This window comes from Aythya marila (assembly GCF_965140915.1).
Source record: "Aythya marila genome assembly, chromosome: 2".
NCBI classification, from domain to species: Eukaryota; Metazoa; Chordata; class Aves; order Anseriformes; family Anatidae; genus Aythya; species Aythya marila.
In genome coordinates, this window is record NC_139043.1 from 34,270,874 (window position 1) to 34,297,968 (window position 27,095).

Sequence of the window (27,095 nt, forward strand, 5' to 3'; positions counted from 1 at the left end):
CAGTGATAGTGGAAACCATCTTGTGTGGCAGCACTGGCGGGTTACGTGGGCCCCAGGCAACCAACATCCCTCAGTGCAGATATGTCTGCTGCAAGCAAGTGGAGATCACCAGAGCGATCCTTCCCGAGGCACGCATCAGGGATTTTGGTGCGAGCAGGGCTGCCACAGGGCGGTTGTGGTGTACGTGTGAGGGGACCCAAGTCGGGTTCCCTTCGCTGGGGGTCCTGTGCTCGCCATCTTGAGCCTTGCCAAGGCTCTGTCACCGCCACCAACGACAACACCGGCGCCGAGGGGGCCACAGGTGCCTCGGCCAGCAGTGCTGCGGGTGTCAGGCGCCCGCTGGTTCGTGCCGGGTGGCTGCGGGGGGCGGGAGGGCGGCGGAGCGCGCCCCGCCCGCGGGCGGCCCAACGGCGGCCCCGGCCATGGAGCGGCTGCGGGCGGAGGCGGCGGCGCTGGACGAGTACGCGGAGTACCGCAGGTGAGAGGCCGGGGGGAGCCGGGGCAGGGCCCGGCTGCTGAGGAGAGGGGCCGGGCAGGCTCTGGCGGCCTCGAGCAGCTTCGCAAGCGCTGGCTGCCGGCTGGAACTGGGCAGGGCAGTAATAACTCCGTGTCTCGCCTTGGTGTGAAGCGGGGCCAGGGGTGAGCTGCCGGCTGCCCGACCCGTGCCGGGGCTGCAGCGAGCACGGCTCGGGCTGTGCAGCTGCAGGCACCTGCCCTGAGGCTCCCCAGGGGCTGTGCTAACCTAGCCGCCTGGGCACGCCTCCGGACGGCTTCAGCAGAAATAAACACAAACTCGTTACACTGAAACGCGGCTATTTAGCTGGAGAAAGCGTGCAATAAAGCAGCGGAGCGGTATTTCCTAGATAGGCAGCTACACGCCGAGTCAGGCAGGTGCCCACTTCACTGACACGCAGGTGACAGCGGTGTGCTGGAACATCGCCCTGCTGTTCTGCCGTAATGTACAAATCCACACAGCACGGCACAAAGGATCGCTTATTTCATACACTCGAGTGCACCCAGCAAATGATGACTGAAATATTTACAGACATTAGTAAACTATGCTGCAGCTTAGCTAGGTGTTGCAGTGAAGTATAGTTTGCATTTTACAGGTTTTACTTGTCTTCAATAGTCTACGGAAATGCAGGGTTTGGATGTTGGTCCAGAGTCCCAGCTATTCGGGGACTGAATTTGCAATCAGTGGTCATGCAAACAAATGGGCTTGGCAGAGGTGTGGGTGCAGCTCCCATTCCTTTGCAGAAACTCACGTGGTTTTCTTGCAAGCTAGAAGGTAGCTTAGGTGTATTGTTTGTTTCCTTGGTGCTGGTGTTTCCCAAATTACAGTTAAACATTCTTGCTCAGGCTCAATGAAGATTAGATAATTAATACAAGTCTGCAATACAGACTTGGGTGTAGATGGGTGAAGGGGCTTGCCAGAGACCACTCAAGAAGTTGCTGAAGCAGAGCAGGCTGATTACACAACCCTTGGTGCCAACTGCTTTTTCTGCAGGATAAAAAGCAGCTTCATAGTTTCATAGTTTATTATTTTTTTCTTGTATTTTCTTCCTTTTGTTATAGTTATATTACTAGAATAGTACTATGAAAGACATGATTTTTTGCATTTACATTAAAAGTACTATTATGTATTGTTTGGGAAAAAAAACAAACAAACAATTGAGAAACCTCTTTTTATTTCCTCTTTTTTTTTATTTTTTTAACATGCTTACAGTATTGTAGGTGATGATGATGGAGGAAAAATCTTTACTCCTGAGGAATATGAGGAGTACAAAAGAAAAGTGTTACCCATTCGGTTACAAAACAGGTTGTATGTGAGCTGGAGATCACCAACTGGCATGGACTGTAAGCTTGTTGGACCAGAGACACTGTGCTTTTGTACTCACCGGTAAGCTTCTTGTCTTTTTCTGCACTGATGTGTTTTTCTTAAATTAGGGAAATATAAAAATATTCCAGATTCTATGAAGCACAGCATAGACAAGTTATTTTAAGGTATAAAGGTTCAGAAAATCAGGTTTTAAATGATAAGATTAAAAAAAAAATCTAAATCTAAATAACCTTTTTCTGAAATCAGAACAATTTTGTAGTCTTCAATAAATTCATCTTTAAGGCATGAATTATTGTAGATCAGCTTGATTCTGATAGTGTTATCAAAATGAAACATAAAGATCTGTAATCTTTATACAATGGATGTAAAAGCATCTGATATTCTGTATCTAAATAAAAATTAGTAAGTAGCAGTAATTAAGATAATCACAGATACTTCATCCCAGAACTTGTAAACTAAGCCTTTCAGTTAGTTTTGTGATAAATACTAACAAGGTTATACAAGTTACTACTTTTGCCTGTTTTAGGTATAAACAACACAAAACGGACTATGAAGTGATTCCCAAGGACCGTCCTATTTGTGTGCCGTGTCGAGTGAGCCGCTGTCAGTGCCAGTCCTATCACTACGTTCCTCTAAATGGCACACAGCCCATCCGCTGTAGATGCAAACACTTTGCTGATCAGCACAGTGCAGCACCTGGATTTTCATGTAATTCTTGTAAGTTACACATCCTTACTGGTAAACTTAACCAGGAGCTGTATTCTCCCCAGAGTACTAGGTCTGCTCTCCACTGTTAACTGATGCATGTTCCGATTTTTGCAGAAGGATGGGAGATAGGAAGGGTCTTTTCCTGCACAGCCTTTTGCACAGGAAGATCTAGAATATCCTTAGTTCTCCAATTTCTGTGAGGGACTGTAAACTTCCTCAACGATTAGGTTAAGTACATGGGGAGTTTAACCACCTAAAATTAGGCAGTATGAAAACATCCCATTTGCATTGTGTCCCTTCCACTGCTGCATGCATCTGACTTTTTTGCCTGAATTTGGTAGTTTGAAAGAGAGAAGTGCTCATCTCTATTCCTCTTATTACCTGGTTGAATGTAACATTAGGGTATTTTTTTCTCAACTCAGTAGGAAGTAGGGCACTGTTCCTAAATAGTACTATTGCTAACAGTCTAAGAAAGCAGTTCCCAAACATGGTGATTGTGGGTCCAGAAATGCAAACGGCAAAATGTTTTAAGCAAAATGTTTGGTAGGCAGTAAGAGGGAGTTTTTTGCTTCACTTGATCGAGAGGCAGCAGTAATTATTAACCACGGAGATTAAATAATTCATACAGATGTTTTTCTGTGAAACTTCAAATTATGCAAGCTGAAGATTTTTTGTTAGAATGCTGTAATATTAGTACATTTCTCTCGTGAAGTCTGTTTAATGGGCACTGTAAAATAATAATAATCAGCTTTTGTTAGATGAGATGAGAATCATATCCCACAGAATAAACATAAAATATTTATATGACAGCCTTTCAAGAATTTTCTCTAAGTAATGCATAAGGCTTAAATGCACCGTTGGATGATTCAAACGGAACCCTCAGAACAAAACGTTTTTAATGATCATTTACATTATGCACTTTTTGTGGTGTTCCTCAAAAACGCCAGGCACTTCTGAGAGCTTCAAAGATTATGCAAAGAAATGCCAAGACTTGCTTCAATTTTGGACTTATGTTGTTTTATTGTACTGGCACTAGTTGTCTAAATGTAATGTGGTAGATAAATTAGAGATGTAATATCAGTAAAATTGAAAAAATACTGCTGTTGCACTTTATCTTATCTACTGTATTGTGTATCAGAGTAAGAACTCTAAGGAATGCCCCAAATGAAGTAAACAGACCTTTAACAATTTTAAGAATGTGATTCTTAAGCATATTATACAGGTCTTTAAAAAAAAAAAAAAAAAAAAAAACCTTCCTTGGTGCTCCGCAAAATGAGCTGTAACTGGGGTTGGTTAGAGGCACGTTGTAAATAGGTTTGTAATGTAGACTAATATGAACAATGAAACACTTGCAACTCTGCATCTTTTTCACATCACTGCTTCAGCAGGGCTTTAGTAATGTTTAGTCTTAGCCATAGTTGGGGCAGATCTATTTCTGTACCCTGTTTTTCTGAATGTCACTTGCCATTTGTATAACCATTGCAATTTTATCTAATGGCTTTGTAAAACTTAAAAAAAAAAAACCCAAACAACAAAACAGAGAGAGACAGACTAATGGTACTCCTGTGTAGCACCTCCTTTGCTGTTACCATAGGTTCTGTTTCATACTGGGATAATTTTGCTTATCTTAAAATTCGTTTAAATTTGATGATTTTTATCATACATTATGATGAGAAGTTTTCTGGCCATGCAGCATTGACACCTGCTGTGCTCAGTTGGAGATAATGCCACCAAAATGCTGGCAGCTTGTCTTTTCTACCCAGTGACAGATTTTTTTTTGTTTTTATTTTTCATCAGAGGAGGGAAAGAGAAAGGTGTTACTAATGGCAGTGGACACAAGTTGCAACATAAAAAGTCCAAATAAATATTAGGAAAGAAAAGTTCACTCCAAGGGTAGCCCAGCACTGGCCCATGCTGCCAAAGAGGCTGTGAAATCTCCATCTCAATTGGAGATTCTCAAAGCTTGACTGGATGAGACCCTGAGACTGCATGACCCTGTGATCTAATCCCCACATTCATGCCTTCTGTTTTATAATGCATTTTTGTACTGGGATGAAATGAGGCTGTGAAAGGCTTCAGCAAAGAAAGCTGGTTACATTGCCCCAAATCTTGTACAACTCTCCAGTTTTTGACAAGATCAGTTTTGGGAAACACTGTTTTGTCTGCTATGAGGTACAAATTCCATTTTCATCTCACTTATAACATTTATCATTTGTTAATTAGGTTCCAAGTGTTCAGGATTTCACAGTTGCTTTACCTGTGGATGTGGTCAGCCAACGTATGCACATGAAACCGTTGTGGAAACTAAACAGGAGAGGTTAGCCCAAGGAAAGCCTGTGGGGCAGGACGTTCCTTACGCTGCTATGGGAGGACTGACTGGTTTTAGCTCACTAGCAGAGGGCTACATGAGGCTTGATGACAGTGGAATAGGTAAGTGCAGCTGACCTGAGATGAAATTTGATTTCTACAACTAGGTATTTTTGAAAAGTAGGCATTCAACATAGACTTTCAGAGTCTGAAGGTGAACTGGATCAATAAGAGTAAGACTTAAAGACAGATTTTTTTTTTCTTTTCCAGCAGACCACTGTGACCATCCTGTCCAGTTTCCTGTAGTGAATTATAAAAAAAAAATATAAAAATCCATAATTTTGGTGTTCAGCACAGTAGCTTCTCATTGAACTGGAGCATATCTTTTAGAAAGAACTCTGTAACTACTGTTTTCTCTTAATATTTTAATTTTTATTTACATTAATCCTTTAGCCTAATACTGCCGAAGTCTTCCTCAATAAAGTCATAGATGAATAGCTGTTCAGGACAAAAACAAAATAAAAAAAGGACCCTGAAATCTCTCCAGCTCTAAGTTTTTGTGTCATGTAGTAATGAACTCATTTTATCCTGAGTGTTTTATTTATTATTTCCTTATACACACCATTTCTTTCTCAAATTCTGATCTGCTTTCATGGGTTTGAAGTTTAGAAACTATAGCATAGCAGTAGAAAGTAAAGAACCAAAGTTTTTAATTTCTTTTGAAGCTATTTTCTGTACCATTTTTCTTAACTCATGTTTATTTGGTCTGCACAGAGTGTTCATAGGAATCTGTACCTTTGTTTTGACACCATCATGTATATTTTCAATGCACCTTGCAAAGTGATTTTTTTTTTTTTTCATTCAACTCATTATTTAACAGGGGCTCCTTCTGCTGAACTTCTAGAATCCCCTGTAACCAGCATGGATCATCCATTTCTAAAAGCATTTGAGGGACCTTCTAGTTCTGCTCAAACCATCTCACAGATAGCAGGTGATAAGTTAGTAGGATAATACGTCTTTCACCATAAGTATATCATATACAATTATTTGGTTCTATTAATGACTTTTAATATGTTTAGGGATAAAAATTAAAGGTAAATACTAAAATGAGTGTTGAAGCCTAATTTAAAGATAGTGTAATTCTCCTGTCCTAGAAGTGCTTAGAATAACTATGTTTTTACTGCTTGTTATTTTGGTCACGATGTGCTTTTTAAGTAAAATATATATGTATTTAGTATTTTGTATCTTCCCTATTAATGGTGTCATTTATTTGTTGGATACATTTTTTTGTTTGTTTGTTTGTTTTAATTTTGATTCCTACTAGAAGCTCATATCTGAGTAGTGCAGATTCAGTTCAATCCTGTGAAACTGCCTTCTGCTAGAAAGTCTTCTGCATGGAATTAGGGATCGGTTATGCTTACTTTATGTCTCTTATTTAGTGTAAATATTAAGCAATTAATATCACTGTTGAACTCCTTCAAGTCTGCTTATCATAGCTGCAGTTCTTAGAGTAAAGGGGATGGATGCTCTTTAGTTGCAGTTGCCACGGTTTGTTACTTGTCTATAAAGGTGTTTTACTACATTACTACATCAATTCTGACTTCTAATTTTTAAATGTTTTCCCAAGTGTTTTCCAAATGTTAAAAATAGCTATTGGAATAGAGGGTTTTTTCCACTTCAGGTTGTTCTACTGCCACAATGCAAGTTTCTCATGAAGGGCGTTCAGAAGAAGATGACATGGCTTATTTTGAAAAACGTTACCAGGAACGGGCAAGTTACCACATTTATTGCTTAATTTAAATATATTTTCACAAAAAGATGGGCAACAAAGATGAACATATGATTTAAGTGGCATATAAATGCATTATATCATCTGTTCTCATCCTGAGAAAAACAAGCTCATTAAATGGAGATTTGAAATACAGTTATGTGCTATTTATTGTAGATTTTTAGACGTCAGTTACTTTCTGGGATGGTATTTACCTTAACTGGGCATATTTTTATTTCCTTAACTCTCTGTTACGTAAAAACAAAGTATTTTACTGTGTGAGAAAAACAAACAACAAAACAGACTCACTGTAAGTCCCATGTAACATTTAGGGATGTGTGTTTACTATGTCACTTAAAAACTTTCTCATGCTTTTTTCCTTACTGTAGGAATGTCTGGGTAGTTGTACTAAATCGGGTGCATCTTTCTTAGATGACCTGAATCACCCTCTCAGAGGTGCCTCTTCCACTGCACTGACTTTATTTTAACTTCAAATGCCCTGCACTTTTACCTAGATGCTTAAATACCTATTTGTTCCCCACATTAGCTTCTTAGCACCACCATCTTAGCTGGAAGCACGTTTTTACTGTTTATGAATTCTTTTGTAAAGAGATGTTGCAGAACTAACTAACTAACTCCTAAAAGCTTAATTACTGTTACTCTTGCGCCTTGCAAAAAGGTGTGTTTGTTAATGAGAAAGCTGTGCTAATTTGTGAAATTTTAAATAATTTTCTTTATTTTGGAAATCATCTCAAAATGTGGTAAATTGTTGTAAATATGGAAAAAAGGCATCAGTTCATTTGAGAAAACATTACTGTTAAATCTAAATTACTAGAATTTTTCTCCCCCTAGGATTTTGGACATTGAGACATTGAGATAAAGGTTTAGCATCTAGCTCAGCTACAAACTTTCTTTGTGATTTTGTACATGCTGGTTGGTCTTACTGTGTCTGTTACACATCTAGAATAAAACACCTTTAACTTTCATTGAGATAAAGATTAAACCATGAACATTTGTGAGGCACTTTGGCCTTGGGGGATACATAAATACCTTCACTGTCATTATCAGAGATAAAGGCAGCCTTAGTTTGAAGAGGGGAGTAGCTGCAGGGCTATATAAGTGCTCCTTTGTCACATGATGCAAAAGTGAGCAGTTCTGGGTTGGGCTAATAATAATCTGTAGCTCTCTCTATCTCATAAATTACTCTGGTAAATTTTTGACTGACTGTAGAGGTTTAATATTGCATCGTTAGTCTACTTGCAAATTAACTTGAACCACTGTTGTGTCTTTCTTTGTTACAGCTGAAAAAGGAGAAGGCTGCTAAACAAACAGAAAAAAGTCCAGTGAGATCAAAAAAGCCATGAGATTAATGAAGAAATACTTATTAGGTGCAACAGTGTCAATTGTTGTATTGAAGAGTATTTTTCTCTGCACCTGCATTTACTTCATTTCTTTATTTGGCTTTGTTCTATTGCTGAAATTGATTTTTAATTAACTTGTAATAAAATTGGCACTTTGATTAAAGAGTTTCTAGTCTCTGGAATTGTTATGTAGATACTGCTTTGAAAATGGAAAATCATATTTCCAGGTTTACTGAACTGTTATTTAAGTACTGAGAGCATAAGAACGTTTTAAAGTATTACATTGTAATAGGATAAAGAAAATATATGTCCATTCTTAGACTTTTATGATGTTGTTTATTTATAGAATCCTTATATCTTTTTTTCATGGATTTTTAATGGTTGGGTTTGTTCTGTTAATATTGACATTTTAATCTTAATTTTTTTGTTTCCATTTCTGTTGGTTTAATTTCTTTTGCATAAAATTAAAACATACCTTTTGTCTGTCACACTTCTCTAGGCTCTGTTCTTGCCAATGTATAAGTAGTTGTTACACATGAAGTTCTGTATGTCCGTAAAACTATTGTCACATGTACTTACTAGGTACTTTAAAGGGTTTTGCTGCCTGCCTTATCCCAGATTTCTATAGTGATTCTGTTTGTCTGATACTATTGTAACAGTGACTCCATTACAATGAACTTTTGAAAACATTACATGGAAATTTACATGCTATTTACTGCACATAAGCAAACAGTTACACATTATTTGATATAAACTTCCTTAGCCAACAGAGTTTCTTTCATCATGTCTGATCCAATACAGAGTCCCTCAAGATGGGAGACATCCTTTTATTTTCTTTGTACACATTCACAGCTCTGGCAGCAAATATTGTATTAAAGGTTGTGGGCATTTGTGTGAAAATGTAAAATTTGGCAACTTTGTGTGATGTTTTAAATCTGTGAAGCAGCATAGTACAGAGTGAGTGCCTGGCTGAGCCTGCAATATGGTTGGAATTAGGAGGCAAAAACAGTGCCTGAGTCCACTTTGCTAGGCTCCCTTGAAAACAGGAAAGTGTAAGTCAGTTTGTCCTTAAAAGTATTTGAAGATGTCTCTTGGATTGAAGACTTTCTAGGTGGTATGTGTGTACTGAGACTTTATAGCATGGGTTGGGAGAAACTTTAAAAGTTTTGATTCCCATCAGAGAACTGATGCCACTGTGATGCCTCTATGTGCCTTATTGGCAGAGGAAACGAGGTGAGTTGAACGCATTTAGGTAACTTACTTTTTTTGTTCAAATAGCAGCTGTGGGAAAGAAGGCAGGCTCTTGGTAGTTCACGCGGCCGATGGGAGTGTGAAGGGAATAAGGATTGCCCAAATTCAATCAGGAGTAGCAGTCATTTACCTTCACTTAACTCTGAACTATGCAGCCATTCACTACCAGTGATGCCAATCAGAGAGGTTGGTCTGTTATCTTAATTTAGATAAACAATACATCGAAGTGTATGCTGAATGTTTAAAAAGTACCTTTACCATTAAATTCAACACGGTTACATACTGCTTTATCTTAATAAATAAAAATACTAATTTGAGCTCCCTCTTCTGGTCTTAATAAGCAATTGTTTCTGTAGATGTATTTAGTCTCAAGCAAATGGGAATTTCACAGTAAAATTACAAGAAACCGAAAAATGGAGATTAACATTTATAAAAAATGGTAAATATAGAAAAAATATTTTGATTTCAGTCCTCTAAGAGATTATTGCAAAGTAAACAGAGGACGTTTATTCCAATAGTTTCATGTTTATCCCCTATTTATTTCCACTTTTAGGAAATAACTTGTACTTTTATTAACTTTTAAAATTAAAAATACTTGCCAGTTTTAAATGCTTGCTTTCCCCAAATTCACTCACTCTAAACTATACTTCAGTCACCATAACCTGTTTTTTATTAAAGTTAATCTTTAAAAATCTTATTCAGTGCTTAAACATATTTAATGTTTCCATCTAAATGACACTACATTACTACATTAATTTCATAATAACTCTTTGTAGCTTGAAAACAGAATTGAAAAAATACCATCTGCAATAAATATTGCTTAGGTGTTCTGACCACTTTTTACCCATGTTGATGACTTCTAAGTAAAAAAATATGGTTTGTTTTTAGAAGGCTTACTTTTGACTTCTTGGAACTACTTGTGTAGAACTTTTTGCAGGATTTCACAGAATCACAGAATTTCTAGGTTGGAAGAGACCTCAAGATCATCGAGTCCAACCTCTGACCTAACACTAACAGTCCCCACTAAACCATATCCCTAAGCTCTACATCTAAACGTCTTTTGAAGACTTCCAGGGATGGTGACTCCACCACTTCCCTGGGCAGCCTGTTCCAATGTCTAAATGTCTAAATTTGTATTACTTATATGTGAAAAAATCGGTAGAATATATTTTAAAACATTGTTGGCTGTGAAAACTGGAGACAGAAGTCATGTCCTGAGAGTAATTTGCAGACTTAACCAGAACTTCTCTTATTTAAAGTAACCAAACAGAAATTATCCTGAAAAATATCATTTTGAAGGATTGAAATTGTAACCTCCAATTCCACTGAAAAATCTCTCTGTAATTCTATTAAAACAATATATATATTTACATATATAAATATATATATATATATATATTTTTTTTTTTTTTTGTAAAAGAGACCAGATGTCAAAGTGTTTGCCATTGCCATTGATCATTATATAGAGTTGTTTAGCATGTAGTTGTTGGTGATCTGTTTTCTTGAGAGCAGCCATGAACTTTGAACATAACGTCCTGGGATGGGTAAGTTATCAGTTCATCTGTACAATTTGTTTGTGGGCATATATCTGTTGTTCAGCCAGACACAGTAACCATTCCTGACTCTAATCCAAGAAATGTGGCACGGGAAAAATGTTTTTGGGGTTTTGTCACAGAGTGCTCTAAAATATTAAAAGGTAATTGCATGGGTCTTAGGCAACACTTAAGCACGTTCCGTTTTAAATAGTTGGCTTTCAGAGGAATTATTTGCCATTATAACATTCAAGAGTAGAGACCACATTTTCATCTTCTTCTGAAATGACTTAGGTGTAAGATGGCTATTCGTGGAAGTGAAGACTGATCAGTGATCCCAGGGGAAGGAGTTCCTCCTGATGCCGCGCTCCCCTGATACTAGTTATAAAATGTGTGTCTTTCTCAGGTCGGAAGGGCAGTGCGTCAATTCACAGCCAATTAACAGCACCAGCACAGAACCCGTGTCAAGCTGCCACACCTCCAATCAGCCCGGCCAGCAAAGCCCTTTAGGGCCCCCAAACGCTCCCGGGGCTGGACGAGGCACCCGGGCACCGCCCTACGCCCCCTCAGCGGGCCGGGGCCGCCATTTCACGGCCCGGGGCTGGCGGCGGGCGCATGCGCAGTGGCGGCGGAGGCACGTGCGGCCTCGGCAGTGCCCGGCCGCCTCGGGTAGCGCCGGGCAGAGGGAGGTGGGGTTCTGCTCTGTGGCGCTTCCTCGCGGATTAAAAACCGCGTTTTTAGCAAAGAAAAGGGGCTCTGACGCGTTGGTGGCGCTGGTGGGGAGTTGGGGCAAGCGGTGGGAGAGCAGGGAGGAGTGGTGGGGAGCGCTGGAGCAGGGTTTGGGGCTGTTCAGGGGCGTGGGGTCTCATTTTTGACCTGCGAAGGGGTCTGGGGCAGCGTCTGCGAGGAGCATCCCAAGGTGTGTGGTGGTGTCTCAGGACCTGCTGTCATGGATGGAGACAAAGAGTGCAGCAAAGGTAATGCGAGGATTCTATTAAAAACAAACAAACAAAAAAAAAAACACACCACCAACGGCATAATCTTACATTCAGGAGTAACTTAATTCTTCCTTACCATTTTTTTTTTTCTCCCTCAAGTTGAAGATGTTGTGGGCTGCCACGTTGAAGATGCCATAACATTTTGGGCACAGGTGAATTTCAAGAGCTGCTTGGTTTTAATTCAAGTGCTTCATCTTATTTGCCCCCCATGGCGAGTTTCTGTGGAAGTGAGAACAACTGGTAGTGTTTGTCTTAAAAAAACATTAATTTAGATCTCAGAATTCCAAGTACTGTGCTATAAACTGAATTTGGCTACTTCATCTTTCTTAAAACATGAAAGGGAATTGCTTATCCATCCGTTTGAATTGTAGCTGGATTTTCACATATACTTTGTAGTCCCCCAACAACAACAATAAAGTGTGCAAGTATTTGATGTTAAAAGTAAAATACTGCAGGAGGCAGCTGGAGATCTGCTGGAGGTGATTCCCCTTCCCAAAGTGAGCCTTTGGGGCAGTTTCAGCCAAAATTAATAGGAAATTGATTTGAAGATATCAGCTCCCTTCGAGTTTTGTGTGAATGGGTGGGAGGGTGTTGGAGGAAGGGGTAGTGTGTGTGGGGGAAGAGTAGTTTTCATTAATTGATGTGGCAGAGAGAAGGGGAAATCTAGGAGCCCCTAGGGTTGCCTTTTCTGTTTGGTCTGCTGGCTGTAGAGCTATAACTGGTGTGTGTTAGGTGGCGCTGCCTAGCTTGCAGCCAGTCACAGGAGGTGCTGCCGTTTGCCTTATTGTTAATACGGATTAGGGGAGAGAGACCAAGCTTTGTTTGCTCTGCCTATATAACACCTTTTTTATTTAAAAAAAAAAGTTGTTTTTTTTTTTTTTTTTTTTTTTAATTGAAATATAATAATGATGGTTCATTCTCCTTTGGGTTCATACCCTAGGATTCTGAGACTCAGTTACGGTGTCTTATTTAGCATTGTAAGGTGTGAAAGTTAAGAGTGGGCTTTTGAGGACAACAGAATATTTACTTGCATTAATGCTTTGTTTCCTGCTCTGAGCTCTGGATTCTTTGCTTTGAATTGCAAGTAGGATGACATCTAATAAATGTCATGTTACTGGAACTGACAGTCTTACAGTGAGTGATTCAGATAACAAGTTGTAATGGGAAAGAATCTGTTGCTTTTTAGCTGAACCAAGCCCAAGTTTTGCAAATAAGGAAAATGAGGGGTATGCCAAAGCTGATGTCTTCTAGTATTATGAAGGAAAAGAACACCGAACACATACTAAAATTTGCGAGGCAGGATTGATAAATAAGATCTGCGTACTTCCTGCGAATCAGGTCATTAAACTGTTAAAAATGTTCTTGTGAACTATTTCTCTGGGTATGTTACCTGCCTCTCATTCATTTATTTTTGGAAGAAAATGAGAGCAGGCTTGCAAATTCAACTAAAATCATGAAGATCGAAAGCTTAAGGTGGGGCGTTACTTGTCTCAACAGCAGTGCAACTGTTTTGATTTAATTTTTGGCTGTTATAAGCCATCAAGCAGCTATTAAAAGTGACAGTTAATAACTCAAGCCCTCTCTCCACACTTCTTAGGGTATCAGTAGATGTAATGACCTCTTGAAATTAAGTTGTGCGCTGGCAGAAGCTTGTCCTCGGGCTAATGCAATTTTTGGCAAGCCTGATTTTAGCAAGGTACGTAGGCTGAGTGTGTGCAGAGTTTGTTTTCTGCCTGAATGTAAAAGCTTTAATTTTGTGCAGCTATTTTCTCTGGTATTTTCTTGATCTTTAATTATGTTGTGGGTCATATTCTCTCAAATATTTAAGAACTGCTGGCTTTCCTAAAGAAAATGCTTGGTTTGTGTGAGCAAATCTTATTTCTTTCTGCACTCCAGACTTCAATTAAATTATGGAGACACATACAATTAAATATAACATTTTTTGTAGTATTTCGTTAATGGTTTTATATAAAATGTTGAATTCTCGTGTTATCTAGCGCATGTTATGGGTTGTCTTTAACTAGAGAGCACTGCTTTTTCAGATATGTGATTCGTTGTTCCATCTCAAAATTGTGGGAGATCCTGTGAAAACCTGTAGTACTTAGAAGCCTAAGGAAAGTGCTCTTAAGAAGATAACATATTTAGTAGCAGTTATATGATAAGTTAAAACTGCAAAGAGTGGTAGTAACTTCCATATTTGTGTGAACCTCTGATGGCCTACTGCAAAATATGGTTTAAATAAAAGACTTTATCTTTGAACTGTTTGTGTGTGCAGGTAAATGACCTTCTGCATTCCTCTTGAAAAGGAAGAAAACGCATCAACAGTAAACTCAGCATATTTGTGGGGTTCCTGACATGTTCCTTTGTTTGGCTTACTAAGCTGGCAATGCCAGTAAAATTTTGTAGTTATACATTTGTAGAAAAATGCATACATGAACATGCTGTGCAAAATATTGATATTTTTCAAGTTATAAGGTATTCTTCACTTTATTGTTTGTGGAGTAGAGGAGTATGTTTTTGAAGCAGCTAGCATATGCTGTTGTGAGAGATAGGTTACCATGCATTACTTTGTTTTCATGCTGCTGTTGGGGGAATTTTAGACGTGTGAAAACGAGATTTGTAATGTATTATGAATATCAACTTGAGGTATGCTTATGTTTTCAGAATGCAATTCCTGATCTTTTTTTCCTTATTTTCAGATTTATGGTGGGTGTTTTTCTGAAGACAGATGTTGGTACAGATGTATGGTACAGCAAGTGATCAACAATGAAAAGGCAGGAAATATATTTTTGCTGTCCTTACTTATTTATCAGGTCTCCATGCAGGAGGATGGAAATAAATGCAACTCATCCCTGTTTGTTTTAACCTTGCTGTCTGAGTAAATTTTAAAAACAGTGAATATGCACGTATGATACAGATTAAAGTGACCTGTAGTTCTGGAAGTTGCTGATGGGAGGACTGACAAAATGTGACATAGTTGCAAAGTGCCATTTGTATGTCTTGAAAAAGATTCACAAGTGATAGTTAATGTTGTTAAGCAATGCTATTTAATTTCAGACTTCTGAGATGTGAAAATGGCAGTCTTTGTGTGACATGTTAGCACTGATGCAAATGCACTGAAAGGGTTGCTCATCAGTTTCAGGTGACTGACACAGACGGCTAATAGTTCCTATTTAAAATGATAATTCCTGAACACGCCGGTTGGTTTGCAAACATTAGATTGCCTGAAAGATTTTGTTTTTAGGCAGATGCCAAGTTGTGTGTTCTTTCTGACTTCTTTCCCTTTCTCTGAAGGGTATGCTAGGCTTAGTATAGAGGGTTCTGGTCTCTGCCTCAAATGTAGTACTTGCATTGTGCACGGTTGTTAAAATGCTTATATTTTAGCTTTCACCACACATTTCTGTAGGAGGTTCATGTTGTAGCCTCTGCTTATTTACATTTTATATTGTTGCAGTGTCAGGTATTATACATTGACTATGGAAATTCAGAGGTTCTTAATAGATCAGAAATAGTTGAAATCCCAGCAAACTTACAATGTCCAAGTGTTGCCAAGAAGTACAGGCTGTGGGGACTGCGGATACCAGCTGACCAGAACTTAAACACATTTGACCAGGTGAGTGACAGATTTTGAAGCATTAAGATGATGTGCCTTGTAATAGATGATGCCAGATACCAGCATGCTGTCACCAGGAGGAGTTCTTGAAGAGACAGGGGTTTAATCATGATAGCAGGGCATGCTGTGAAGCATTGCCTGATCTCTTGCCCTGATCGTATTCCAAAAACGAAAAGTGTTTTGTTAAAAATCAGTTCAGAATGTGCTGGGAGGTGGCTTTAGAATATGCTTTTACAGTTTTGCAGGCTCAGGAGCTGATGCCAACAGAACTGATAAAAGCTCAACACCCTTGGTCTAGTTTTACTAGCGATGGTCTCCTTTTCCTGGTCACCGCTCATTTTCCAGTGTTGAAGTTACGCTTTTTCAGGCTTGTTGCTGGTACTGCCCACGCTTCACCAGCTGGTGACTTGAGAGCAGCAGTTGCCAGAAGAGCTGGACCGGCTGGCCTGCTTGCCTTGTCATATCCCTGTGCAGGTGGAAATCTGTTATTGCTTCCATGTTTTTCACATGTTCTTGTTACCTGAGGTAAAACTTTCTTTGTTAGCTCAGTGTTGTTTGAAATTATGCCCCTTTCCTGCCTCCAGCCTCTTCCCTTCTTAATTTTAAGCAAAACCAGCATGTGTTCAGAAGTAGTTGAGCAGAAGGGAAAAACCCTCTTGGTAAAAAGCTAACTTTCTGTCAGATGCCGTTTGAAGGTCTTGAGTGTATTCCCCAGTCTTTCAAAGCTGCTGTGCTTTGTTATTACTGATGAAAATGACAGCTTCAATTCTGGCATTTCCTGATCTCTGAATGAGTGGTTTCAGTAAGGTAGATTTCAAGAAGGTAGGTGCACATAATAATTTACTTGTTGCTTTCGTCTCTTCCAGCCTCTGGACCGTGTATTGAAAGGCTGTTAAACAATGTAATTCAAATATCTTTCCACGTTAATTTTTATGGTCTTGTATCCTTTAAAAGACTTGAATAACCCTATGTTGCCAACTTCCCTTGAGAGTTGGTGGGTCTTTGGACTCGTCACCTATAAATGATGCTGAATTCTTTGGAGTTGAATGCTGAGGGAGTTTTGCTGTTGATGTCCAGTCTGACATTGGCAGAAATCAGATCAGAGACAGTCGTTGTAGGGATGCACCATTGTTTCAGAATAAACGTGTTAAGCACAGGAAGCTTTATTTTGTTCTGCTTTTTGGGCTTTGGTCTTAAACATGCCTCTTTTTTTTTCTTTCATAGAAGAAATATAGCTGATTTCAACTACAAGTATTTAGAATGATGAGTACACAACATCAACATACTCTATTTTACAGGGGAAGAAGTTCTTGGGCAGCCTAGTTTTCGAAAAAGAAATAAAAGTACGAGAGAAGGTCAAGCAGAAGGATGGTATCATCATTGTCCAGGCAGAATGTGAGAAAATAGACATTGGAGAAGAAGTGGCCAAGGCAGGGTTTGCTGAAAAATGCAGATCTCCAGGAAATGCTGAAGATGAGGAACGGAGAGAAGTCGATGCTATGCAAAACCAACATCAGAAGATAAAAGTCCCAGTTCCCCTGTGGGTGAACAGGCCTGGTCGTGCGCAGAGCAGCCGTCCAAGTGGGCTCTTTGACCCTGTGTCTGCCAGCACAAGGAGTGAGAACGCTGCTGGGAACCGTATGGTTGTCACAAAGTAAGGCCGTGGGGTTTGTGTGAGTGGCCTTATGAGCTTGGTTGCTGGGTGTGTGTAGATGTGAAGACGGAGGGGAAAATGAGCATCTAATGTGCAAGGTTCATTTTCTGTCACTCCAGCATCTACTAGTAGTGGTACTGAGTGGAAGGGAAGTACATGCAAGTCTGTGTGGTGGCTGTAATTAGGGCATCAGTCCGCAGAGAAGCTGTTCGTGTTGTTGCGTGTTGGATAGCTCGTTCTTCCTCATTTGTTTTCCAGGGAGATTTCTCTAGTATATCTTAACATGGGATTTTGAGAAAGAAGGAAGGGGTAGCAGCTATTAAACAGAGAAGGAGATGCAGTGAACCTCAGTTGGAAGTGAAGGTTGCAAGATATCAGGCCTCAGTTATAGGCAGTGATGTTTGTTTATGCATGCGTGTAATTTCCACGCGCTTGTCCTTGAGACTCCTGGTAGCTATTCCCTGTTTATTTACTCATATTAAAAACTCATTTTACATAAATGTGTAACATAAAAGTACATTCACCTAGCAGGACAAACATATTTTGGTTATTTATTTGTGTAGGAGTGTTAACAGTGTGTGCTTATGAGAAATAAAGCCAGCAATTGCAGTCCGAAAGTAAGCGTTAGGGGATAGTGATGTCTCTGCAACTTGTAATTACGTTGATAAGAGGTAGTGGTAAGTTGGCAGTTCAGTTGTCGGAAATCTTTTAAAATAAACTTGTCCTACAGTTGCTAGGGTTGTCATGGCAACAGGCTGCTGAGGAAGACGTTTGTGGGTGGAAAAGATGGTGCTTGGCATTCAGAGAGGTGCGATGATGTAAGAAGTAATGTTCTTCCAAAAAACCACCCCACAGCATTCCCCCTCCAGCCACCTCCCCCTAAAAAAAAAAAAAAAAAAAGGGTTATGTTCCATAATCTGAGCTTCTCAGACATTTTAATGAAGCTCCTGAGGGCATGCCCTTCCACATACTAGCATAGTATTCCAATCTGTGTTACAATTAGATGACTTAGGCAAGTCTGTGCCATTAACAAATATGAAATGATGTGCTCTTCCAAAAAGTCCCGAGTCCATTGTAAAATGCCTCATTATGAATGCTTGGATACTCTAATCTGGCCTGAGTTAGGTATTCTCCAAATCCTTTTATTAAAAAGAGGCAAAAGTAGGGAGAAGACTTGAATTACGCTGGACACTGGCTTTTCTGGGTCTGCAGTGTGGTACTGTAATCCAGTTTTTGGATGGGAAAGAGATCTGATTTAGTGATATGAAAACATAAGGATTGTCTTCAAATGATGTGTGCATGCTGTTAGTTTATAACAGTCTCCACTCTTATAAGAGAATAAGAGTGGAGAATTGGTAAAGAATTAAAGAGTAACTGTGTAGATGCTTTTCTAGTCTTTTTGTGGTGTTCTGTAGTTACTGAAACTACTGTAGCATGAAAGAATGCACATCATGGTGGATTATTTTTAATTTCTCTTATTTTTAATTTCTCTTAATTTCTTTAAAGGGAAAAAATGCTAGCTTCAGCCCCAGTGCCTAACAGAAGTTTGGCACAAGTAAGACCAGATCAGAAGCTGGCTGAAGAGATTGCAAAGCTTCAAGTGGATAAAGAAGCTCTCAGAAAGGAGAATGTAAATCTCTTGAGGAGGCAGAAGGAACTAGAGCTGAAAGTTGAGCAGCTGAAAGGTGAACTTCAGGTATGTGGAATTGCAAAGAAGGTGCTTCTTTCCTGGTTGCAGATGTGGTTTCTTCATACTGCTGTGTGGAATCCAACAGGACTGACTGGTTGACCAAAGACTCAGCTCCTGCTGGTGCAGGGAGATGCTGGTGATGTGTTACCACCTGTGTGGCAGTCCAGGCTGCCCTGCCTTGGTGTGTGAACCAGCTTGTTGCTGCACTTGCTGCTGCACTTGCTGCTTTGGATCTGGGTGTTCAATTTGAGCTTGGGGTTTTGCACTTTGTGATGAAAAACATGCTTTGTTTATAATGTTGTCCACACCTTTTTTCATCACTTAAAGGCTAAAACAACTTTCTGGATGTTGGGCTGAAAATTCCAAAGTATCACAGAATCATTGCAGCTGTTGAATTTTAGGACTGGATAAAAATGTTTGTTTCCTTCATTGCTGCTGAATAGAAAAGATGCAGATACCACATAATTATGTTTCTTCCAGAGGAAGTTCCTGCTTAATACTATGTGAGAAGCCCAGTACTTAGTTACCAGTAGGCTTAAAAATTCTGCGTGTGATAAAAGGCAGTAGAGAGAAGAGATTGTGTGAAAGGATGTTGCTCTTGTTTGAGTTGAGAAAAATCTCCAAATTCTTAACCTGTACAGATAAGAGAGGAAAATCTGCCATTTCACCAATACATTTGACAACCCCAAGCCTGAGATTGCTCATAGCTCTTTCCTATTTTTTCTTGGGGTAATAAAACTACTCACAACCAGCTTTGCTACTCAGTTACCTCTGCCTAGAATACCCGTGTTTCTCCATACACTGCCTGAGCTATTACAGTGCAGATTCATCAACTAAAGTTAATGTGCTTGTGTATTGCTCTTAACACTAAATTTACAAACAATAGAATATGGGTCTGCAGCGAAGAAAAGTTACTTGAATTCAATGGATTCTTAAAAAGAATTCTTATAAATTCTTATAAAAAAGAATTCTTATAAAGCATTTACTTTATATATCCTGATTATTTTTTTTTAAGTTGCTTCCCACACGGTTTAGTTACTTCTTGGTGCTGACTGCAGGTGAGCTGATCTGAAATGAAAATTTGTGTACGTTCTGACAATCTTTGGTCCCTGATAAAAACACTGAAGTAGGCAATAATGTGTTTTAGAAGAGATAGTCGCTACTTTGAGGGGTACTTCAAAAATGCTCTACTGTCATGAGACTTCAAGTGCTCATCAGTAAATACAAAACTATTTAAGTCTTTCTGTGTGGGGGTGGTCATGTGTTTTTTTGTCTTAAATAATGAAATAATCTTTACTATTAAAAATGGGGTTTATAAGAACTTTTTGGTAGTATGAGAGCAAGCACTTTTAACTTTAGGCAGTCCTTTGGGGAATACAGCCTAGTGGGGTTTTTCTTGCTTTTACCTTTTTGTTCTGAGAAAATTCTTTATGGGAAGGTCGCGGTGGTTGTACATACAGCAAGAGTTATTTCTGCACTATTTTGAGGTGTGATTATGACAGTAAGGAGTTGAATGTGGTCCTGAACTTGACTTCCCTAAACTTGCCTTTCTGAAAAATACCTCTGCGTTCAAAACAATTCCTTACTGTCTGAAAAGTTGCTAGCAAATAGGGAGCAATTGAAGAAACACGCTTAAACACATCACTACTAAAACAAAAGGAAGAAAATGAACCATCAGCCTGTAAGAAGCTATTAAAAAAAAATGAAGTCTCCCTCGTTTGTGTCTTTCTAGCGTTTTTGTTAGTGTTTCAAAAATGTATGTGTCTTTGTTTTTAAACTTTTTTTTTGAAGTCTAAATTATGGTCTGCATATTAGTAACCTCAGCTGACTCTCTTTTTCTGAAACATTGCTCCAAAATCAATGAATGATTCAGGGGGAGAAGGAAGCGTCCAGGCAAACTGCTGAATGTTTTGAGGAAACCTTACGTAATTACATTGGAACAAAAATGAGAAATTTGGCTGCTAATGTGAAAGTATTGAAAGAAATTAGGTATGTATTTGTTTCTAAAATAGTACATTTTGTCACTGCCCTGTTTATCTCTTGAAAGCATGCTTTTAGTTTCCCAGGTACTAAAGCCATGTTTTATACAGAGCTTGGGAAAATACCCTTTCCCGAGACCAAGGCTGAAACCTAAGATTTTTGTCACATTGGGATTTGTGTTGCCTGCTTCTGACTGCTCATCAGATGACTTAGTTAACTTCTGGTTCTTTGCCATGGCTGGTAGATCTTTCTATTCCATCTTAAAGGAAAATGCTCCTTAGTAAATGCAGCTAATTGTTCAAAGTACCTGGGCAGTCACAAGTCCCTTTAGGTTTCTGTCTTGCTGATAGAGGTGTCTCACTGGGTAGCCAAAATTGCCCCTCAAGCTGTAAAAGAAGGGACAAAACGTTTAAGAAGGTTTAAGAAGTCCTTTAAGAAGGACTATATATAATATACATTGGTTTATATGTTTGTGACAGATGAATGAAGAAATTACTAGGGGAAGAAATGAGACAGAAGAGAAATTAAGAGCAAGAGAGAATTTCCATATACAGTCACGTTAATACTGAGATATAATGAATATGTTCTTGGTACTTCCTCCTTCCTCAAAAAGGGATTTAACAGCTGAGTGAGTCAACTTGCTGCTACTGCCTTGTGGAAGAAACTAGGTTAACATGGCAGGTGCTATCTCAAGATCCTTATGTTGAAGAGGTCTAAATAGCATTGATTTTTAAAATGCTTGAGTTCTGGGGAAAAAGTATTCTCTGGGTATGATGCTGTTTCTTCCTTACTATTTAGGCACGCAAAAAAGAATGCTGGTTTCGGGGAGCAGCTTTCACAAGCCATAAAAGTGGTTACAGAAGGATGTCTCACTGTTCCGTGTTCCCTGGAAAAATTGCAGAAGCTTTGGACAGAGTATGACTTGGCTCAAGAGATGATTCAGTTATGCCAAAACGTGGTAGGTTGGAATTATTTTTTTGTCACAAGCACAGTAGTTCAATAGCTGTTTACAGAGTGTTTTAATCTTGTAAGTGTAGCTTGATATGAGCACAGAATGGAAACCTCTGCCAGGTAACATCAGAGCTTTGCTACCTTTGTCATAGCCGCTATGTTTATGGAGTGTTATTTTTCTGGTAAATGCAGACTTTTTGGCACTCACGATTTTTATAAGGACATCAGAGCATGGTGGCTAAAGGGTTTATTTTCTGTAATAGTTAAACACTTTTGCTGTGCAGCTGGTGTATCCTTAAAACCTTTCGTAAAGCAGCATGCTGCTACACTAGTATATGCTTCCCTCCCATGGAGATGTGCAGGGAGAGCAGTATGCAAACGGCAGTTGTATTGGCTTGTACAGGGGAAAGATGCCATCTAGCGTAGCTTTGCAGCAGCAGCAGTCACCACAAGCCTGCCGGGGTACGTAGAAATAGCTGTGATGATTTAAAAAAAAAAAAAAAAAAAAAAAGCTTATGTATTGTGTCCCTCATGTAAGGAGGTGCTGCTTTTGAGAACAGGAGGGTCGCCTGCATTGTGGTAAGGCAGGGAGGGGAAGGTAGCTATGCAGAGGGAAGATGACAGCAAATACCTATGAGTATTTTCACCTATAACCTAAATCCTTTTAAACATATCTGCTTAAGAGGAATTGCTGCATTGCGCTGAATTTAATACCTCGTGAAATAGACTAAAAAATAATAAGCCACGTGGAGATCTGAAATAAGTTCTGTTTTTGTTGTTTTTGCAGGGAAATGTATTAAAACATGGGTAGCATGACATGTTCAGTTGCTGTAGGTGAAAACTGGTTCTTTTATTTACTAAAACCTGAGATATAAAACACGACAATGTTAAGCTGTTAATACACACATGACATTTTGGCCTTGCCTTGTATAGGCCAGTAATGTATAGAAGAATAACCATTTTTTTTCCTTTTTTCTTCTTTGAGTTGACAGCCCCGGCAAATAGTGTTCTTCTATGAGAAACATGAAAAGAGATCTAATTCTTGAAGAGTGCTTGAGGTTTTTCTGATGGACAAATTTGTTGGAGCATGTTAGACTATCTTGATACTGCCATCCCCTTTAGTTGTGAAAGGTGGCTAACAGTGAAGTTATGTCTGTAGGACGCATGATAGTGTGTTACACTGTTAAAATAGTTGAAATACTATGGAAAGGCAGCACTATGCTTTTCCACGTGTTTCTTCAGCCATGTGTTTGTGTTGGTGAGGTGTGACCTCACATGGCCCGATTTTGTTAAGAAATGAACCCCTTCCTCCACTTCTGACATTGTTCTTGCTTGCCTAAACTAAAGCGTAAATGAATGGCAGCACAAAATCTTATGACTTTTAAAGAGCGTGCCATGGTTTTTGAAAATTCATGCTGTCTGAAGAGGGAAAGTTGTGACACTACCATGACAACTACTTTAAATTGGGAAATGTAGAGAAGACAGGAATTCTACTAAGTGTCAGGTATCCCCCAGAGTGCCCAAGAACCATAAAGTATTTGCAAATGGGGAAGTGTGCTTAAGTGCAAATCTCCCTGAAGAATTAATTTATTCTTTAAAGATGGATTGGTAGTAGCTGGAAGCAGGATGTTTCAAGGGTCTTGCCGAACTTGTCTCAGGTATTCTGAAGGTTTTGGGAGGTGAAGTGTGCATAATACGAGCTTTGGTGGCATCCTGCTAAAGCTAGGGTAATGAATCTGAAATAAGAGAGTATCTTGTGCTACCAATATTGTCCTGTTTTTATCATACGCTCTAGGTGGTGTTTTTTCTCCCCATGAGAATCATTTTTAGTTTAAAATGTATTTTATGTGCTGTAACGTGCTAGAGTCTTTGTTGCGGTATTTCCAAATACAAGAAATGTCCAAGATGCACGTGGTAAAACGGTGTGCTTGCTATTCTGCTTGTCATCCCTTCTTAAATTATGTTGGCTAGAGGTAGGATAACATATTTTTGATTATGACATCAACATATTTGGTTGTGCTAACTTTGTTTCCTGCTTAGTTGAAATGAGATAATGAGATACCCTGTGTACAGGAAGCCCAGTGAACCCAAACAGATGGGTGAAATAGCTGCCTATTAAACTATAACAGTCTGTTTTAACTCTGTTTAATCTGTCAATTTATCTGTCAAAATTGACTTTGCAAAGTTAAATCTTGCTCTTCGGTGCATAAGCATCGTGCTGTTCCTTAAACCTCCCTCTCTCCTTATCCCAAGTCTCATTTGTTTGTAAGCTCTTAAGAGCAAATGTCTTGCTTTAGGATAAATGTAATACATCTTAAACGATACTGCAGGGGAGTAAACCCAACAGAATTTGAATGTAGAGAAAATGGCATTTCAATATTCATTTTCTGGGGTTTCATAGTTTGTTAGTGCTGGTTTAACTTGATTACTACTCACATTTTTTTTAAATCATTGAAATGTGTAGTGGTGGTATTCTTGTGTTTTATTCTTTTTTTATATTTTTATTCATTTCTTTAATGAAGAATTTTTTGAATTAATTTAATTAATTTCATGTCTGGATGCTGCCCCAACTGAAGATGGGTGATTGAATGGTTCCTTCCTGAATAAGGTGTTAATGTAATGAATGGATGTCTTAGAAACATAAAAAGATAATCAGTGAACTGAGGTGGTCCTTGCGCATGGTTTTTGTAAAAATAACGAAGGTCGTTCTTCTGGAGAGAAAGTACTTTAAAATGTTTCAAAAAATAATCATAGAATTCGATGTAAATTCTGTGCTCAGTGTAGGAAGGATCCGTACTCAAATGGGAGGGATATTGGTGCTGATCATTTAACCAGCTCTCTTACAAAATTTTACTGGCAGGATGGCAGCTTTACAGATGAAGAAACACAAATGATTGAAGTTGCCCTGATCGTAATGTAGGCGGATAACTCAGTGTATATATGTAACACAAACACTGTATGTTCAGAATTGCAGTATTTTATGGAGTGTTGCTTAATTTATGGTTTAGAACTAGAAGCTGATTCAAGATTTGTTTTATTGAAGACTGTAGTATACATATAATAATATATTTATTATTTAGTTGTTACATTAAAAAGAAAATGTTGGGGAGCAATTAATGAGGTTGCTGATGCAAGAGCTATTTTTAACTATTTCGTATACTGCAAAGTAGTAATTTGCACTAAAGAAAGCCAAAAACTGAGGTCAAAAGTAGAAATAGGCTCAAAAAGCAGATTAGAAAGTGTCTGTGGAAGGGGGTGTATCTTTATCTTGAGGCCATTAAAGCAAGAAAGCATTGATGAGGTGACTGCACTATGCATATCCTCCTTTTACAGTCTTTTGTAATAACCCCATTGCTGGAGCTCTCTGAAACAAGATGGAAAGGTAGATGGGCATCTGGCATGACTGGGTCTGGTGGTTGGGTGGTGGTGGTTTGTTTGTTGTTGCTCGTTTGTTGAGGGGTTTGTTGAGGGGTATGAGACTGAGACACGAGTAAATTTTCTAGGTGTAGTTTGAGAAATCTTCATCCTTCTAAAGGAGTTTTAATTCTACTGTCTACTATTGCCATGAGCTTAAGTCTTTGCAAAATACTTCTATAAATGTAAAATGCTTTTAAAATACTTAATGCTTTCTGAAGTTATGTAGCAGGTGTTTCCTGAGGCATCAACTGTTGTGTGTACCCACTTAAATGGCATGCAGAGGAAGGAGACTTGTCCTGTGGTTCTTGAGCTGTGTCCTGACTTCATGAAGTGTCATTCTCTCCTTTGTAGAACGTTGAATTTCCTTAGTGTTGGACTAGTATTACTTGGAATTTGGTTGGTTGGTTAAGTCTTTTACTGCACTTAAGTCTTTATTGCTGTAGTTTTTGAAGCAATATTTTGCAGAAATTTGTCTTGGAAAGTGTTCTTTTTGGCAGGCGTCCTTACACATTTTTTTATGCAGTGTGTTAAATATTCTTTCTCAAGCTAGCTCATGTTTTACATACGTAAAACAGCAAGAAGTCTGTAAAAACTGTGTGTGCTTTTGGTTACCAGAGATGTCCAGAAAACGCAGAAGTACCTATTAAATAATCATTGTTGTTCTGCCTTTTTATTCTTTGCTTTTCTTTCTTTTTTTTTTTATTTTTTTTTTTAATTTTAACTGCAGAAGCAATGCTTTGTGTTTAACTTATATAGTAGAACTTAATTCACTGATTTTTGTTATTTAGTCTGTTATTGTCTGGCTGAATAATATCTGCTCAATTGCTAGTCTGGGTTTTATGTTTTAAAATGGTGTATGCTGCAACCTGAGTTTTTATTCATAGCTATTCACTGTCTTTCTCTAATGTCTATCTTTCATTTACCAACCATTGGATCTAATTCAGTTGTCTGTTACTGACAAAAATGTTTCTAGTCTCTTCTCTGGATACTTACAAACTCTCGATTTAGTCATCTTCTAAGCTTTCATGGGATAAAATAAAATCAAAAACTGAACCTGCTTGTGTATATGTACTTATGTTACAGATGCATTATATTTATATTATATATTTTGTTAGAGTAGATGTCAAAATGAAATTATTTTTTTCATTCATTCTCATCAGTTGTGTATTACATATATTTTGCGGGGTTACCACTTTTTTCTGTCACTCTGTGTAGGGGGGATTTGGGTGTGAGGTGCTCATTCGCTTTTCCTTCTGCATAGGATGAAAGAGATGAATTGATTATCAGGAGAAATGAGGTGCAACAGAAGCTGTATTCTGCAGTTAATGAATTTATTTCAGAAGTGGATCAGCTGTTCCTCTCTGAGCGCTCAAAAATGTTGCAGGTAGGGCAGAAGCTTTTTACTGATTCTGAAAAACTGGGAATCTTTGGAGATGTTTCTTAAATGTTACATGCTTTGTAGTTAGGGACCTCAACAGCAGGAGGTGAAGCTTTAGGTTACACTTCTGAGGTAAGTTGTACATCTGACACCTGTCGTTCTCAGTATAATTTGTGATCGTGGTCTTTGGGATGTTTTGTTTCTGAAGCAAATTATCTTGGGTTTGAGCAAGAGTTTTCTCTTACTGTACTGTATTTGGTGACTAACAAATTCACAAGGCACAGAAAACTTAGAAGGCGAGCACTAGAGAGAACCTACAATTAACAAGTCAGTGCCTTTCATGATTGGGTTATATGCTATCCTAGATCTCTCTGTTAAGTTGGCTGTGTAGTTTGGGCTAGTATGGCAAAGTGCAGAGTGGTTAAAGCGTTTTTTGTCTAGGAGGCTTGTTAAGCAGTACAGAATGTCACGTCAATACTGGGAGTCTTCTTATCTCTCCCTCTCTTCTCTCCTCCTCCCCTTCTCTCTACAAGTGAACCCAACAACAGAAAGTGGGGGAGTAAATGAGGAGATAGGCTCTGTAGATGCAGTAGGAACTCTTCAAAATTAGTCTTACCAATGGTAGGATTATCAAACTGGTGTTTCTG

The 27,095-nt window shown here is 38.8% G+C and overlaps 2 protein-coding genes across 2 annotated transcripts in view; both read left to right on the top strand.

The window, feature by feature from the left end:
- Window positions 1-422: 422 nt before the first annotated feature.
- FAM221A (family with sequence similarity 221 member A) lies at window positions 423-11,642 on the top strand (the record flags this gene model as incomplete). Its single annotated transcript, XM_082755337.1, has 9 exons — window positions 423-478; window positions 1,727-1,900; window positions 2,367-2,557; window positions 4,772-4,978; window positions 5,736-5,846; window positions 6,537-6,625; window positions 7,925-7,966; window positions 9,165-9,217; window positions 11,174-11,642. The coding sequence occupies 9 exons, from the start codon at window positions 423-425 to the stop codon at window positions 11,640-11,642; spliced, it is 1,392 nt and encodes a 463-aa protein (XP_082611463.1).
- Window positions 11,643-11,716: 74 nt separating this feature from the next.
- Window positions 11,717-27,095, top strand: part of STK31 (serine/threonine kinase 31) — a gene marked incomplete at both ends in the record, with an annotated part of 34,811 nt that continues 19,432 nt past the window's right edge. The window contains 10 exons of the mRNA XM_082755338.1: window positions 11,717-11,744; window positions 11,865-11,917; window positions 13,363-13,461; window positions 14,465-14,539; window positions 15,220-15,378; window positions 16,677-17,032; window positions 18,539-18,749; window positions 20,596-20,711; window positions 21,501-21,660; window positions 26,332-26,454. Of these exons, the coding sequence (XP_082611464.1) occupies window positions 11,717-11,744; window positions 11,865-11,917; window positions 13,363-13,461; window positions 14,465-14,539; window positions 15,220-15,378; window positions 16,677-17,032; window positions 18,539-18,749; window positions 20,596-20,711; window positions 21,501-21,660; window positions 26,332-26,454 (1,380 nt within the window). The remainder of the gene's footprint in view (window positions 11,745-11,864; window positions 11,918-13,362; window positions 13,462-14,464; window positions 14,540-15,219; window positions 15,379-16,676; window positions 17,033-18,538; window positions 18,750-20,595; window positions 20,712-21,500; window positions 21,661-26,331; window positions 26,455-27,095) is intronic.